The sequence below is a fragment of the Chrysochloris asiatica genome, unplaced genomic scaffold, assembly GCF_000296735.1.
Source record: "Chrysochloris asiatica unplaced genomic scaffold, ChrAsi1.0 scaffold00128, whole genome shotgun sequence".
Classification (NCBI taxonomy): Eukaryota; Metazoa; Chordata; class Mammalia; order Afrosoricida; family Chrysochloridae; genus Chrysochloris; species Chrysochloris asiatica.
The window spans coordinates 8318330-8329519 of record NW_006408646.1 but is presented as its reverse complement, the minus strand read 5'-3'; the positions used below and the strand labels follow the sequence as shown (position 1 = coordinate 8329519).

General features: G+C 53.8%; 1 protein-coding gene across 2 annotated transcripts; it reads right to left on the bottom strand.

The window, feature by feature from the left end:
* Positions 1-328: 328 nt before the first annotated feature.
* On the bottom strand, positions 329-9653 carry INPP5J (inositol polyphosphate-5-phosphatase J). 2 transcript variants are annotated; one of them, XM_006869262.1, is made up of 13 exons: positions 9564-9653; positions 6780-7921; positions 6345-6458; positions 6151-6259; positions 5830-5946; positions 5385-5560; positions 4763-4874; positions 4497-4606; positions 4204-4387; positions 1745-1882; positions 1581-1658; positions 1363-1467; positions 329-838 (listed from the first exon to the last, which is right to left on the bottom strand). In XM_006869262.1, the coding sequence occupies exons 1-13, from the start codon at positions 9651-9653 to the stop codon at positions 329-331; spliced, it is 2985 nt and encodes a 994-aa protein (XP_006869324.1). The 2 variants fall into 2 exon arrangements, with proteins under 2 accessions (XP_006869324.1, XP_006869325.1); XM_006869263.1 differs by having other exon boundaries at positions 7860-7921.
* Between the last annotated feature and the right edge of the window lie 1537 nt (positions 9654-11190).

Below are 11190 nucleotides of genomic sequence, written 5' to 3'. Positions count from 1 at the left end.
GTCAGTTCTTTTATCCATTTGCTTCTTGAATATCCCTGATTTACCTACCCCTACCCCACTAAAAAAGAGTCGGGAGTAGGCTGGAGAATTTAATTCTTAATGATGATGTCCAGAAAGGGACATCTGCCAGAGTTCCCTCCCCCCATCCCAGATGGAGGCCAGGACAGGGCTTGGCTGATTGTCACAGTTGAGATGCGGGGTTTGAGTTTGGGGGACCTCAGTGGACCACCCCCTGTGTGTAGATCAAGCTGGAGCAGCAATGGAAGGGAGGCAGGCAGGTCTGCGGAAAATTGGGGCAGAGTGAGCAGGTGGGTCACCACTCCAGCCCTCAGGGTCCCAGGCCCCCCTCCTCTAGACCCTGCCAGCCCTGGGGGCTGGGAGACAGGCTGTTGGGAGCCGATGACTTCAGATCAGGTCCCCAAGAACTGCTGCCACTGCTGGGATCTACAGTCTCCAAGCGCAAAGCGGGCAGCAGGCCCAGGCTTCGAGGCACAGCTGGTGGGAAGGCCCAGGGCCCAGGCAGCCTAGAGGGCCCTTCCTCACTACTGCCCTGGCTGCCACCATCACTGCTCCTGTCAGGAGCCACCCGGGGCCGACGGCGGCTCTGAGGAGAGGGGCTGCGGCTGGCACCATGGCGTTCTCGGGATGAGGGGCGCAGGGCGAGGCTGGAGAAACGAGCCAGGCCTGGGCTGCGGCTACGGTGCCGTTTGGACTTGCCAGGGCTGGGGCTGCGGGACTTGGGTGCCAGCAGCTCTAGGGTACTGTCATCCTCGTCCTCTGAGCTGGCCCCCGAGCTGTCTGTGCTGCTGCTGCTTAACTCAGAGGTAGGCAGAGAGATCTGGGGAAAAACAATGATTACTGGGTTGCCCTAGCCCAGCTACCAAGACCCCTTGGAGTCCCCCCTCCCATTATGGGTTGAACTGTGTTCCCCCAAAATATGTCTTGTAAGCTTTCTGCCTGTAGTTATAATCTCATTTGGGAATGGGTTGTCTTTGTCGTGTTTACAAGGCAGGCTTAATGTGGGGTGTATTTTCAGTCAATCTCTTTTGAGACACAAAAGAGATTAAACAAGGAAACAGAGTAGAGATGGGGAAAGAGAGATGCCAAGCTACATGAAGACGAGATGAGACAGGACTTTCCTCCAGAGCCAACAGAGGAAGCCTTCCCCTAGAGCCAGCACCTTGAATTTGGACTTCTAGCCTCCTAAATTATGAGAGAATACATGGCTGTTTGTTAAGCTACCCACTCGTATTTCTGTTATAGCAGCACTAGAGAACTACATTTCCCACACCTCTCAGGGAAGTCAGGCTGTGGACTTTGAGCAGGGTCTCTGGGCATACCCCGCTCATAGTCTGGCCTTACCTGGAAGGGCTCAGTGACACCAATGAGGATACTGTGGTTGTGGCTGTAATAACCCAGAATAAAGTCTCCATGGCCCTTGGGCAGCGAATCCTCACTGAATGTCACCTGGTGGGCCCCGGATATTGGCCCAGGTTAGAGTCAGAGAGGCAGCCTCTGGGACCCCCAAATCAAGCTCTAAACCCCTAAAGGCAATGGGGACTCCTGACTCCCTTAAGTACCTGGTAGGTGTGCCCATCCACATCCTCATGTTTGGCCCACACATAAGCCACGTAGTCCTTGCAGTGGTGGAAACCCACCTGGGGAGAGAGGATTAGACAAACCAGTGATCCCACCTTGATGCCCTTTCCTGCCCTGAATGAATGATCACCCCAGCCCTGCTCACCCGGTACAAGCCGATCCAATCCCAGGAGCTGCGGGCGAACACCGTTTCCATGCGGTACCTGACCACAGCCTGCTCTGGCCGCACCCACTCGTCTGCCACCTCCAACCGCACCAGGGGCATGTCGTCCCTGAAGGCAAACTGCCCAGGCAAGGTGGAAGTAGGGACAACATTAGGAACAACCCTGTAGTATCCCATGTACCTAGCGCTTTGGATCTCAGCATGAGCACAGAGCAACTGAAAGAAAAGGCCTTTGTGCTCCATAAATTATTTGCCTATATGCCAGCAAGGGAGGCAGGCAAAGTCCCATGAGGCAATGGGTATTCTAGGGTAAGAGCATTAGATGTGGGCTCTGTCATTAACTTGTGGTGTAACCTTAGGCAAGCCCCTACCCATCCTAAGACTTGTTTTCCCCATTTGTATGAAGGGACCCTGACTATTGCCAAGTAGTTATCTGTGAGGAGAAATGATAAATGGGAGTATCCACTCCCCCATTCCTCTCCAGGGCCATCCCCGGCTAATCGGGGCCACCTGAGTGGGTGGAGGTGGCTGGTGGCCAGGTATTGACTTCACCTCTGTCCTGGAGGGAAGGGATCAGGTAGTGCCAGCCTCAGGCCTTTGTCTGCTCTGCAGTTTATCTGGTTTCAGGTTTCCCTCCTTCCTTCCTTAGCTTCTCAGTCTACTCCAGAAGAAATCATTCTTCCAAAGCCTTGCAGGGTTGACCTCCCCACTACGTTGCCTTGAACAAGGGGGCTAACTAAGCTCCATGAGCCTCAGTTTCCCTCACCAATAAAACCGGGAGAAGAACTGGAATGTCTAGGGCCTACTGAAACATTCAAAGGAAGTCTAAATGTGCAGTGCCCTACACAGGGCCTGGCATATGGTAGGTGCTCAAAGGTGACATTTCTAGAGGCCTCTGGATGGGGAGAGAAGGATAGGGTGGGGTGCCCAAAAGGAGTGGCTCCCAAGGCGAGGTTCCTGATTGAGGTTAAACTTCATGCCCAAGCCCTTTACTAAAGGTCACAGGAGGCCAGGTGTGGGCAGATTTCCATCCCTGTGGAAGACACTGGCCAATGTCCTACTCATATAGACCATGTGACAAAGTAACCAAAGTAAACACTCTCTGGCTGGCAGGCTCCTCCTTATCGGATCAAGAAAATCAGAGAGGCTTGAGTTTCAGAGCTGCAAAGATGGGATCTAACCCATTTTGCCATGAAGCCTGTACATCATCGGAGGGGGGCATGAGCTCACCCTCTTCCTTCAGAAGCCTTGGTTTCCCTATTGAAAAGCAGGATTGTCCCTCAGGTCTTGTTCTCTCATATTCTAAGATTTCCCCCTAAATTCAATGCTAAGTTACAGTGACTCAACCCTAAATACAGTGCTAATTTACAGTGACTATTTAGAAGGAGCTCTGGTAGTGTAGTGGTTACGAATTGGGCTGCGAACCTTAATGTCAGCAGTTCAAAACCACCAGCTGTTCCATGGGAGATAGATGAGGTTTCCTGTTCCCATAAAGATTTAAAGCCTCAGAAACACTGTACAGGGTCACTATGAGTCGGTTCCGACTCCACAGCACATAATCACCACCACATTTAGAGTTTAGTTTTTTGTTGTTGTTGAATATTTTTACTCCCCCCTCTCCATCACTCCTGGAAAAAACAACAACAAAAAACCCCACAATGAAACAAAACAAAGCAATAAAACAAACCAACCCAGTGCCATGAAGTCATTCTGACTCAGAGTTAACCAAACGGTGCAAAGTAGAACTGCCCCCATAGGGTTTTCAAGGCTGTAAGTCTTTACAAACGCAAACTGTCACATCTTTCTCCCACAGAGCAAGGTGGTGGGTTTGAACTACCAACTTTTCAGTTGGTAATCAAGCACTTAACCCCTGTGCCACCAAGATTCTTTCATCATTCTTATAGTGTCTGGCAAATGATAAGCATTCAGTAAATAATGAAAGAGTGCCACATAGGATAGGAATATACATTTGATCTCACCGGTTGCATTACATAGAAGGAAGATACAGAAGACTAGTAGAAATAGTTGTTGTTCTATTGTGTTAATTCTGACTCACAGAGACCTCATGTGATAAGAGTTTTCTTGGCTGTAATCTTTATGAAAGCAGATACTCCTGTGGAGCAGCTAGGTGGGTTCAAACTACTAACCTTTGGTTAGCATCCAAGTGTTTAACCATTTGCGCCACCAGGACTATAGGCTCTGAAATCTGATTGGCCCAGAGTAAAGTCCTAATTCTTTCTCTTACTAGCTGTTTAAACTCTGGGCAGATGATGTCGTGTCTCCAAGTCTCTGTTTCCTCATCTGGAAATGAAGATCATGACTCCATTTCCAGTCTGCTACATGAAAGGATGCTGCTCCTTAGTGCAAGGGGCTACTTGTGGACAAGGGATGCTGAGCTAGATGTGAGGATGTCAGGAGGGGCAGGTAAAGCCAGAACTTACCTGCAGCACAAACTGAGCGGCCACGGGCTTGTGGTCGCTGACTGTGTACTCCATGTGGCTGCAGTAGCTGTGCTGGGTTACTTGGAGCCGGTGACTTTCCCGTCCTGAGGGACTGGGACCCCCACCAGGAGTCTTGACCTTCCACAGGATACGGTCTGTCCAGGCTGGCTTCCGCTTCTTGGCGCTGCAGTGGGTATGGGTAGCCTGAGTTTCACCTCCTGTCCCTCTTCCCAAGTCTCCTTCGCCAAAAGACCTCAGCCTTTGTCTCCACCCTACCCCAATGCTGATCTTACCTGGTATCGTATTTGTTGGTACCCACGTCAAATTTGAAGGTGGGTGCAAAGTTGAGGGGTCCCTCCTGGAAGCCCTTCAGGATGGGCCAGGTGTTCTTGGCCATGTTGAGCTGTGAGGGTTCAAGAGGAGAGAATTGGACAATAGTCTGAGTAGACCTCAGGAGGTGGCAGAGCAGGTGTGGGCAAGGACCATATACAAGGGTCCTGGTGTGTCCTAGGCATGCTGTGTAAGCTTAGGGATTTTCCCGGTCAGGTAGATCCCACACCTGGTCCTTCTCCCAGAGCTGGTGGAGCTGGTTGCTGTCAATGGCGAGCTTGACAAATTGCAGGTCATAGCTCTCGATGCGGAAGTTCAGGTCTCCAAACCAGAACACAAGGCTGTTGGGTGGTGGGAGTCAGCGGGGTCCATGTGGTGGAAGGGCTTAGTTCAGATCCCCTCCAATCCCAACCATGGGGCCGGTGTGAGAGGGAGCGAAGCTGGAGAGGTGAGGGTCTCCCCCGCTCTGCGTAAGGTAGGTGAGGGACTGCAAACAGTTGCACAGGAAGGTCTAGGAGAAAGTTAAGCCCCGCCTCTCAGCAAGGCCCTGCACCTAATTCAGTAAGGTTCGACCTGTAGACCTCATCACTCCCCATCAAACTCTTTATTGTTGTTGTTAAGTGCCTTCGAGTCTGTTCTGACTCAGCCACCTATGTTTTTATTCCTAGACATATTTTTGGGGCCATCCACCCACCTCTTCCCACGAACTTCAGCCAAGCTGATAAACTATTCCTTGTTACAAATTACCAAGAGCCACGCCTCATGGCACCTAACAACAACAACAACAACAGACGCCTCGGAAACCCCTCAGAGCCACGCCCACCTCCATTTGGCCCCGCCCCAGTCCATACTCGTGGTCAAGAATGCCGTGAGCGCCGGGCCCCTGGAACTGCTGGAGGCTGAGAATGGTCTGGAAGTCATCCTTGCGCTGTTCCGCCTTGTCCATGTGTGCCGGCAGGTGGCAGTTGAGGAAGCACAGCATGTGCCCAAAGGCCGCCAGGCGCACACTCACTCCGCCCTTGTTGCCCTAAGGAAAAGGCAGGTGTAGGCGGGTTAGGGGCGGGACCTAAGCACGGAGTGGTGAGACCATTCACTTGGTGGACCGGGCACCAAGGGCATGGAGAGGGGCGGGTCCTAGGGAAAGACCAGAAAGAGGCGGGGCCTATGGAAATTGAGTGCATTGCATAGACTTGGGAGAAGTACAGCTTGTGGGGAAAACTACCTGGGAAGTAGCGGAGAAGGGTAATCTCTGTCCCCTTTCCCGCCGTGTGCCCTCCCAGCCGCTACTGCACTCACCCAGTAGCCGCCCAGGCCGGTGCGAGTGCAGTCGGTTTGCACATCCCGCAGAAAGGGCAGGTGGTAGTACTTGGAGAACAGCAGCAGGATGACGCCCTGCATCCGCACGGTGCTCACCTGCAAAGGAAGGCGAAGGGAGTGGGACTCGATGCCTCTGGCTCGCCCCTGCCTTCTACTTGGGCCGTAAGGTCTGCTCCTCATTCATTTTCCCATTTAATGGACCCGGAGCCAGCGACCCAAGGGCCCCAGGTGAATCAAGGCGGAGCTGGGGCCAGAAATCCTGCAGGGTCTCGGCAGGTCCCGGGGCTGAGAGGGTGTTACCAGAACGAAGTTGAAGGGCCCCAGCGCGTCCATAAAGATCTCGCTCCACTGGTCCGTGAAGAGCGCGTCCTTGAGTCGCTTGTTGATCATGGAGTTCACTTCTTGCAGCCTAGGAGTGAGGGTGTCGGGTTATGGGCGGGGGTCTGAGGTAGTCAAGAGACTTAGGAGGGGGTCCACAGGCCCTGTCCCCTCACCCTATGACGATCATGTCGGCACCGTCGCTGTCATGACGGCCGCCCAGGTGAAGGAGGGACGTGACATCGTCGGGGGGCATGGCAGTGCCCACGTTCCACGTGACCACAGTGATCCTGGGGGCGGGGCACAGGAGGGGTTACTGCTGGGCACCACTCTGCTCACTGTCATCTCCCTCCTACAGGGCTCTCTTTGGGGAAATAAACTGAGGCAGGAAGATCCCACGGGGCAGCTATCCTGTCTACTGGACTCTCCCTGGGGAACCCCCTCAGGTGGGGATGGTGTCTTATGAAGGTTCCAAAATAGCCTAGCACCTCTAAGGATTCTTCCTGAGCTAGGCAAAATGAGGCAGAGTAGAAGTGAGTGGTCCGGAGGAATGACTAGTCTCAGAGCTCAAGTCCCCAACAACCTTTCCTGGGAGAGGGCCTACCCCTTACCGGAAGCCAGGGTCGCTCTTGCAGGTAGGCTGTGCTGACCAAGAGGAGGACGGTGATGTGGATGTAGGAGGCGAGGTGGTGACTGGGGCTGGAGATTCTTGAGGCTGAAAACTGGGGCTTCGGTGTCCACCAGGCCCTGCACTTTGGGGGCCAGGTCTGGGGACGGCTACCTCAGGGACTAGGGGAGCACAGGGGGAGCGGCTTGGGGAGCGGCTGGGAGACCGGGGTGGTTTGGGCAGAGGTGGAGGCACTGTGTGGGCTGAGGAGCTCCCCGCCCGGAAGGTGGGGGACAGCAGTCCAGGGGAGCGGGTGCCAGGCTCTGGAGGGCTGTGGCCCACATCCAGGGGCAGGGTGTGGGGTGGCCGAGGCAGGACAGGGTCTTCTGGGCTGTTGTGGGAGGCCTCAGGTCGGGCTCGGAAGGAGGTTGAGAATCTGGAACCTGGATGGGCTTGGGTTGAGGAGCATACAGGACCAGGTGCCTGAACCAGAGGTTGGAGATGCCCTTCAGTTGAGGGGAGAGAGCTAGGTGCTGGGGTGCCTCTTTGTCTAGCAGGTGTCCATCCCACAGAGGCTGAGGCTGATGCCATGGAGTTTTGGGTGCTGGCCTGTTCCTGAGAGGGTGACAGAATCGGACTAGGCACTGGGGAGGGGCTAGAGGAGGCCAGTTGGGGCTGTTCATCAGAAGCCTGGGTCAGACTCAGGCCCGAAGAAGCCAGTGCTGGTTTGGGTCCCATGGAGGTGGGGGACACTTGCTTCTGGTCCCTAAAAACAGGAGCCAGACTGGGCCCCAGAGTGGCTGGGGGAGACCTGGGCCCTGCTGAAGCAGATATCACTAGCTGCCCCAGGGAGGTGGGAGCCAGGACGGAGCCTGTGGTTGCTGGGGGAGGCTTTGGCCCAGCCGAGGCAGATAACACTAGCTGGCCGACAGATGTTGGAGCCAGGCTGGAACTGTGGCGGGCAGGTGATGTTTTCTGTACCCCAGGAGTAGACAGGATGGATCGGGGAGATGCCAGAGTCAGCCTTGGTCCCTCTGATGAAGGTGATATAGCTGCTTGTGGTCCCACAGGTATGAGAGCCAACCTTGGTTCCGAGGACACTGGGGCTGCTTTCCCCTTCACTGGGAATGGAAAACTCGAGCCCACCTTACAGAGGACAAGTACAAAGATTCAGGGTAATCCTGACCAGGGACTTGTGCCCTGACTTCTTTAGTGACCCAGGCAGACCCTATCTAGTTAATGAAGACACAGCTTTGTAAGGAAACTTTTCCTAATACCTCACCTCAATTCATTCTGCTGTGGGTCAGTTTGTCTCTGACAGGAGATAGACCACAGAACCTTGTCCCCTCCCTCAAGTCTGAAACCCCTTTTACTGGGGGAAACAAGAGCCAGAGGGTGAGCCTGAATCTGAGGGTTCACCTTGCCTTGCTGGCTGGTACCCAGTCCCTGCCTACCCTGGAAGGAAAGTGGCTAAAGCCAATTTCCCTGAGCCACCCTCCCCTGTAGTCTCTGTTACTTCCCAGACAAAGACTGAAGACTTAACACCCAGATCTGCCCACTATAGGCAAATGGGGTCCAGCCTGTTAAGTGTCGTTCCTTTCCCACACAGTGCCCAAGAACCCTCATCACCCCCTGCCCCAAACAGTCCAAATTCTTTGCCCATAGTCTTCCCTGCCCTCTCCCATCTCCGGGGTTCATTCAGAAGGAAGAGCCTGGAGCTAAGACTGGCCCTGTAGATTCCAAGTACAGCTTCTGTGGACCCTTAGGTAAGAGCCTCTTTGCCCAGGGCCTCAGTTTCCCTGGTTATAAAGGAAAAGGGTGGAGTTAAGGGATCCTAGTCACATCATATTCTAGGGGGTCTTGCTTTTGTATTTTCTGCAGTTATAAAACCAACATTCACTAGGATTTCATTGAGTCCCATGGAATAATCCATCCTTACCAAGTGTGATTCTACCATTCTGAGCAAGTTCAGGATTCTAAGTTTGTCCTGGTATCACACCTCTCTGTGCCCCCAGCTGTGCCTTCTTACCCCCTGCCTGTGTTCCTTATCTGTGAGGACAGGCAAGCAGGTATCCCCTTTATGTCCTGCTGTGGAGGGGGGGCAAGGGAGTAGGGTCCTGTAAGGACCTCTCTTCCCCATCCATCTCCTGTTTCTGATGCCCTTTCATTCTGGAGATAGAATGAAGGTCCTTTACCAAGGAGGTTGGAAGAAGGTCTACTTCTGGCTCCATCCTGCCTCCCAGAGACGCAGTTCTGTCTGCATCCCATCCTATGTCCTTCTCGGTTCAGAGAACCTTAGACTCTGCCCCTCTCCAAACTTGGCTCTTTGAGGTAGCTTTAGGGTATCCTCCTTGGTTCCAAGTGTCCCACTGTGCAAGCCCCCACTACTGCCACCAACACCACACCGCCTCCAGCACTAACAACTTAGGCATCCCAGATGTCACAGTTTTAGTCTTCAGAGACAAGCCTCCTCATTTTGCATAGTCTCAGAGAGGACAAGCAACTTGCCCAAGGTCACACAGCTAACCTGGAGCACAGCTGGGGTACCCTGCTGCTAAGTCCAGGGCTCTCCTAGGGGCTCCTAGAGGTGGCTAACTCCAGCTCTCTCTCAGTGTCCAGTCACCACCCTCTCAATCCCCACATTATCCTCTTTGCTCAGCCCCTGATCAGTGGGCAGAGGAGAGTGCCAACAACCTCTTAGCCATGGGCACCAGGGTGCCTGCAGTGGTGGAGGGGCAGGGAGGGGGGACAGGGGGTGCGGGCCCAGGAATGGGGTTAGGGGTCTTACCTTGGAGGGTGCCCCATGGGTCACAGGCTGAGGGCCCAGGCCAGCCAGGGTCCCCAGCCTCCTGCTGCCAGTGCTGTTCTGGTCCTCCATGTCTGTAGCCCCCAGCAGCCCGGGCTCCCTCGGGCTCTGGCTTCAGCTCCTCTGCTCCCGGGAACCAGTGATGTCATCAGCCATTTCAACCTGCTGAGAATTTAAAGGCACAGGCGCCTAATTCCCAACCAGGAGGTGGCCAGGGCAGAGTGGCCTCCCAGCTTAGGAACCTTCAAGCAAACAGCTGAGGCCAGAACCGCCATGGGGAAGGGAGATGTGCACATCAACATGGTCCAGGTCCTAACTGGCAGCATGGGTGAAACCATCTGTCTGTCCACCCCCACACCCAGTGTCTGTGGGCCAGCCTTTGCTCCAGGAAAGGCATCAACACACCTGAGGGTGAGGTAGGAACAGGTGGCTCAGAGATCGGCACCCTCTTCAGGGCCTCAAGGACACCTGAGTGTGCATCCGATCCTGTGACCTTCCTGACTTCCTGCCAGCTCAGAGCTTACCCTGGCCCCCACCCTTGCCCCATTTTCAGGCCTTGGTGCCTCAAACCCCACTCCACCCCCAAGCCGGGTTCTGTCCCTCCTATCCCAGTGGCAGACACTCAGACTGTAGCCACCAGAACCTTTTCCCATTGCAACCTCAGCACCATCTACAGATACCTCGTAGCCCTTAGATGCCCTAGGCCAGGTCTGTCCTAGCCCAGCTCCTCTCAACTCTCCTCTTTACAACGCTCACTAGCTGAGGTTGGGAGGAGAACACACAGGCTGGCTTTGTTCAAGGTCACCCAGAGATCTGAGGAGGCCTCCTGAGTTTCAGTGAGGAGAGGGAGCTCCCTCAGGGACCCAAGACTAGCAAGAACTAGCTGGGGTGTTTGGGGAAGGGAACTGGGGCACAGAAGGGTCCATCAGTAAGGGAACAGGTAGGTCAAAACCAGAATGATTTGGCCAAGACCCAGTCCCTAACAGGCCTAAGGAAGTGTTTAACTAATGAAATGACTGTGGGTCCTCTGCTTCTTCCTCCCTCCTACTTCCATTCCTTTCTGCTAAGCAACCCCTCCAGAATTATTGGGTTGCTTAGAGAGGAGTGATCCTATCCAGGCAGGAAATGTCAGAGGTTTATACTAAGCAGTTGCCTCTACGTCTTCATATGTGGTCCCCTATGTGAAGGTCATGAGGACTCTCCACTCATCTCTACTGAACTGTCTCTAGGTGTTTGAGCCAGCATCTCCGTAAGACTGGAATTTCAGGGAGCAGAGACATAGGGCCTATTGATACCCTGAGATAGGAAAGTTTTGGATGGTGATGAAGGGTGATTGTGGTAGGGGTGATAGAGAAGATGGAATTGGCCAACTGAGTGATGGTGGAGGTGATAGTGATGGCAAAGGTGAAGGTGATTGTTCAGCTAAATGGAGGTGGTGGTGACAGTAGAGACAAATGTAGAGGTCCTAATGATGGTATGGATATTTGTAACAGAGGAGGTGATGGTGTTGACAGTGGTGCAGGTAATAACAAAAGTATAGATTAGGGTGAGGGCAGAGCCAGTAAAGCAAAGGGATGGTGTAATGGTGATGATGGTAGTAAAAGTGGGG

Excerpts from the sequence above, each read along its gene's own strand:
- INPP5J (XM_006869262.1), bottom strand. The coding sequence starts at position 9,653 with ATGGAGGACCAGAACAGCACTGGCAGCAGGAGGCTGGGGACCCTGGCT. Across the intron at positions 5,561-5,829 it reads CCGGCCTGGGCGGCTACTGG|GGCAACAAGGGCGGAGTGAG; the intron begins GTGAGTGCAGTA and ends CCTTTTCCTTAG. Across the intron at positions 4,388-4,496 it reads ACCAACAAATACGATACCAG|CGCCAAGAAGCGGAAGCCAG; the intron begins GTAAGATCAGCA and ends TACCCACTGCAG.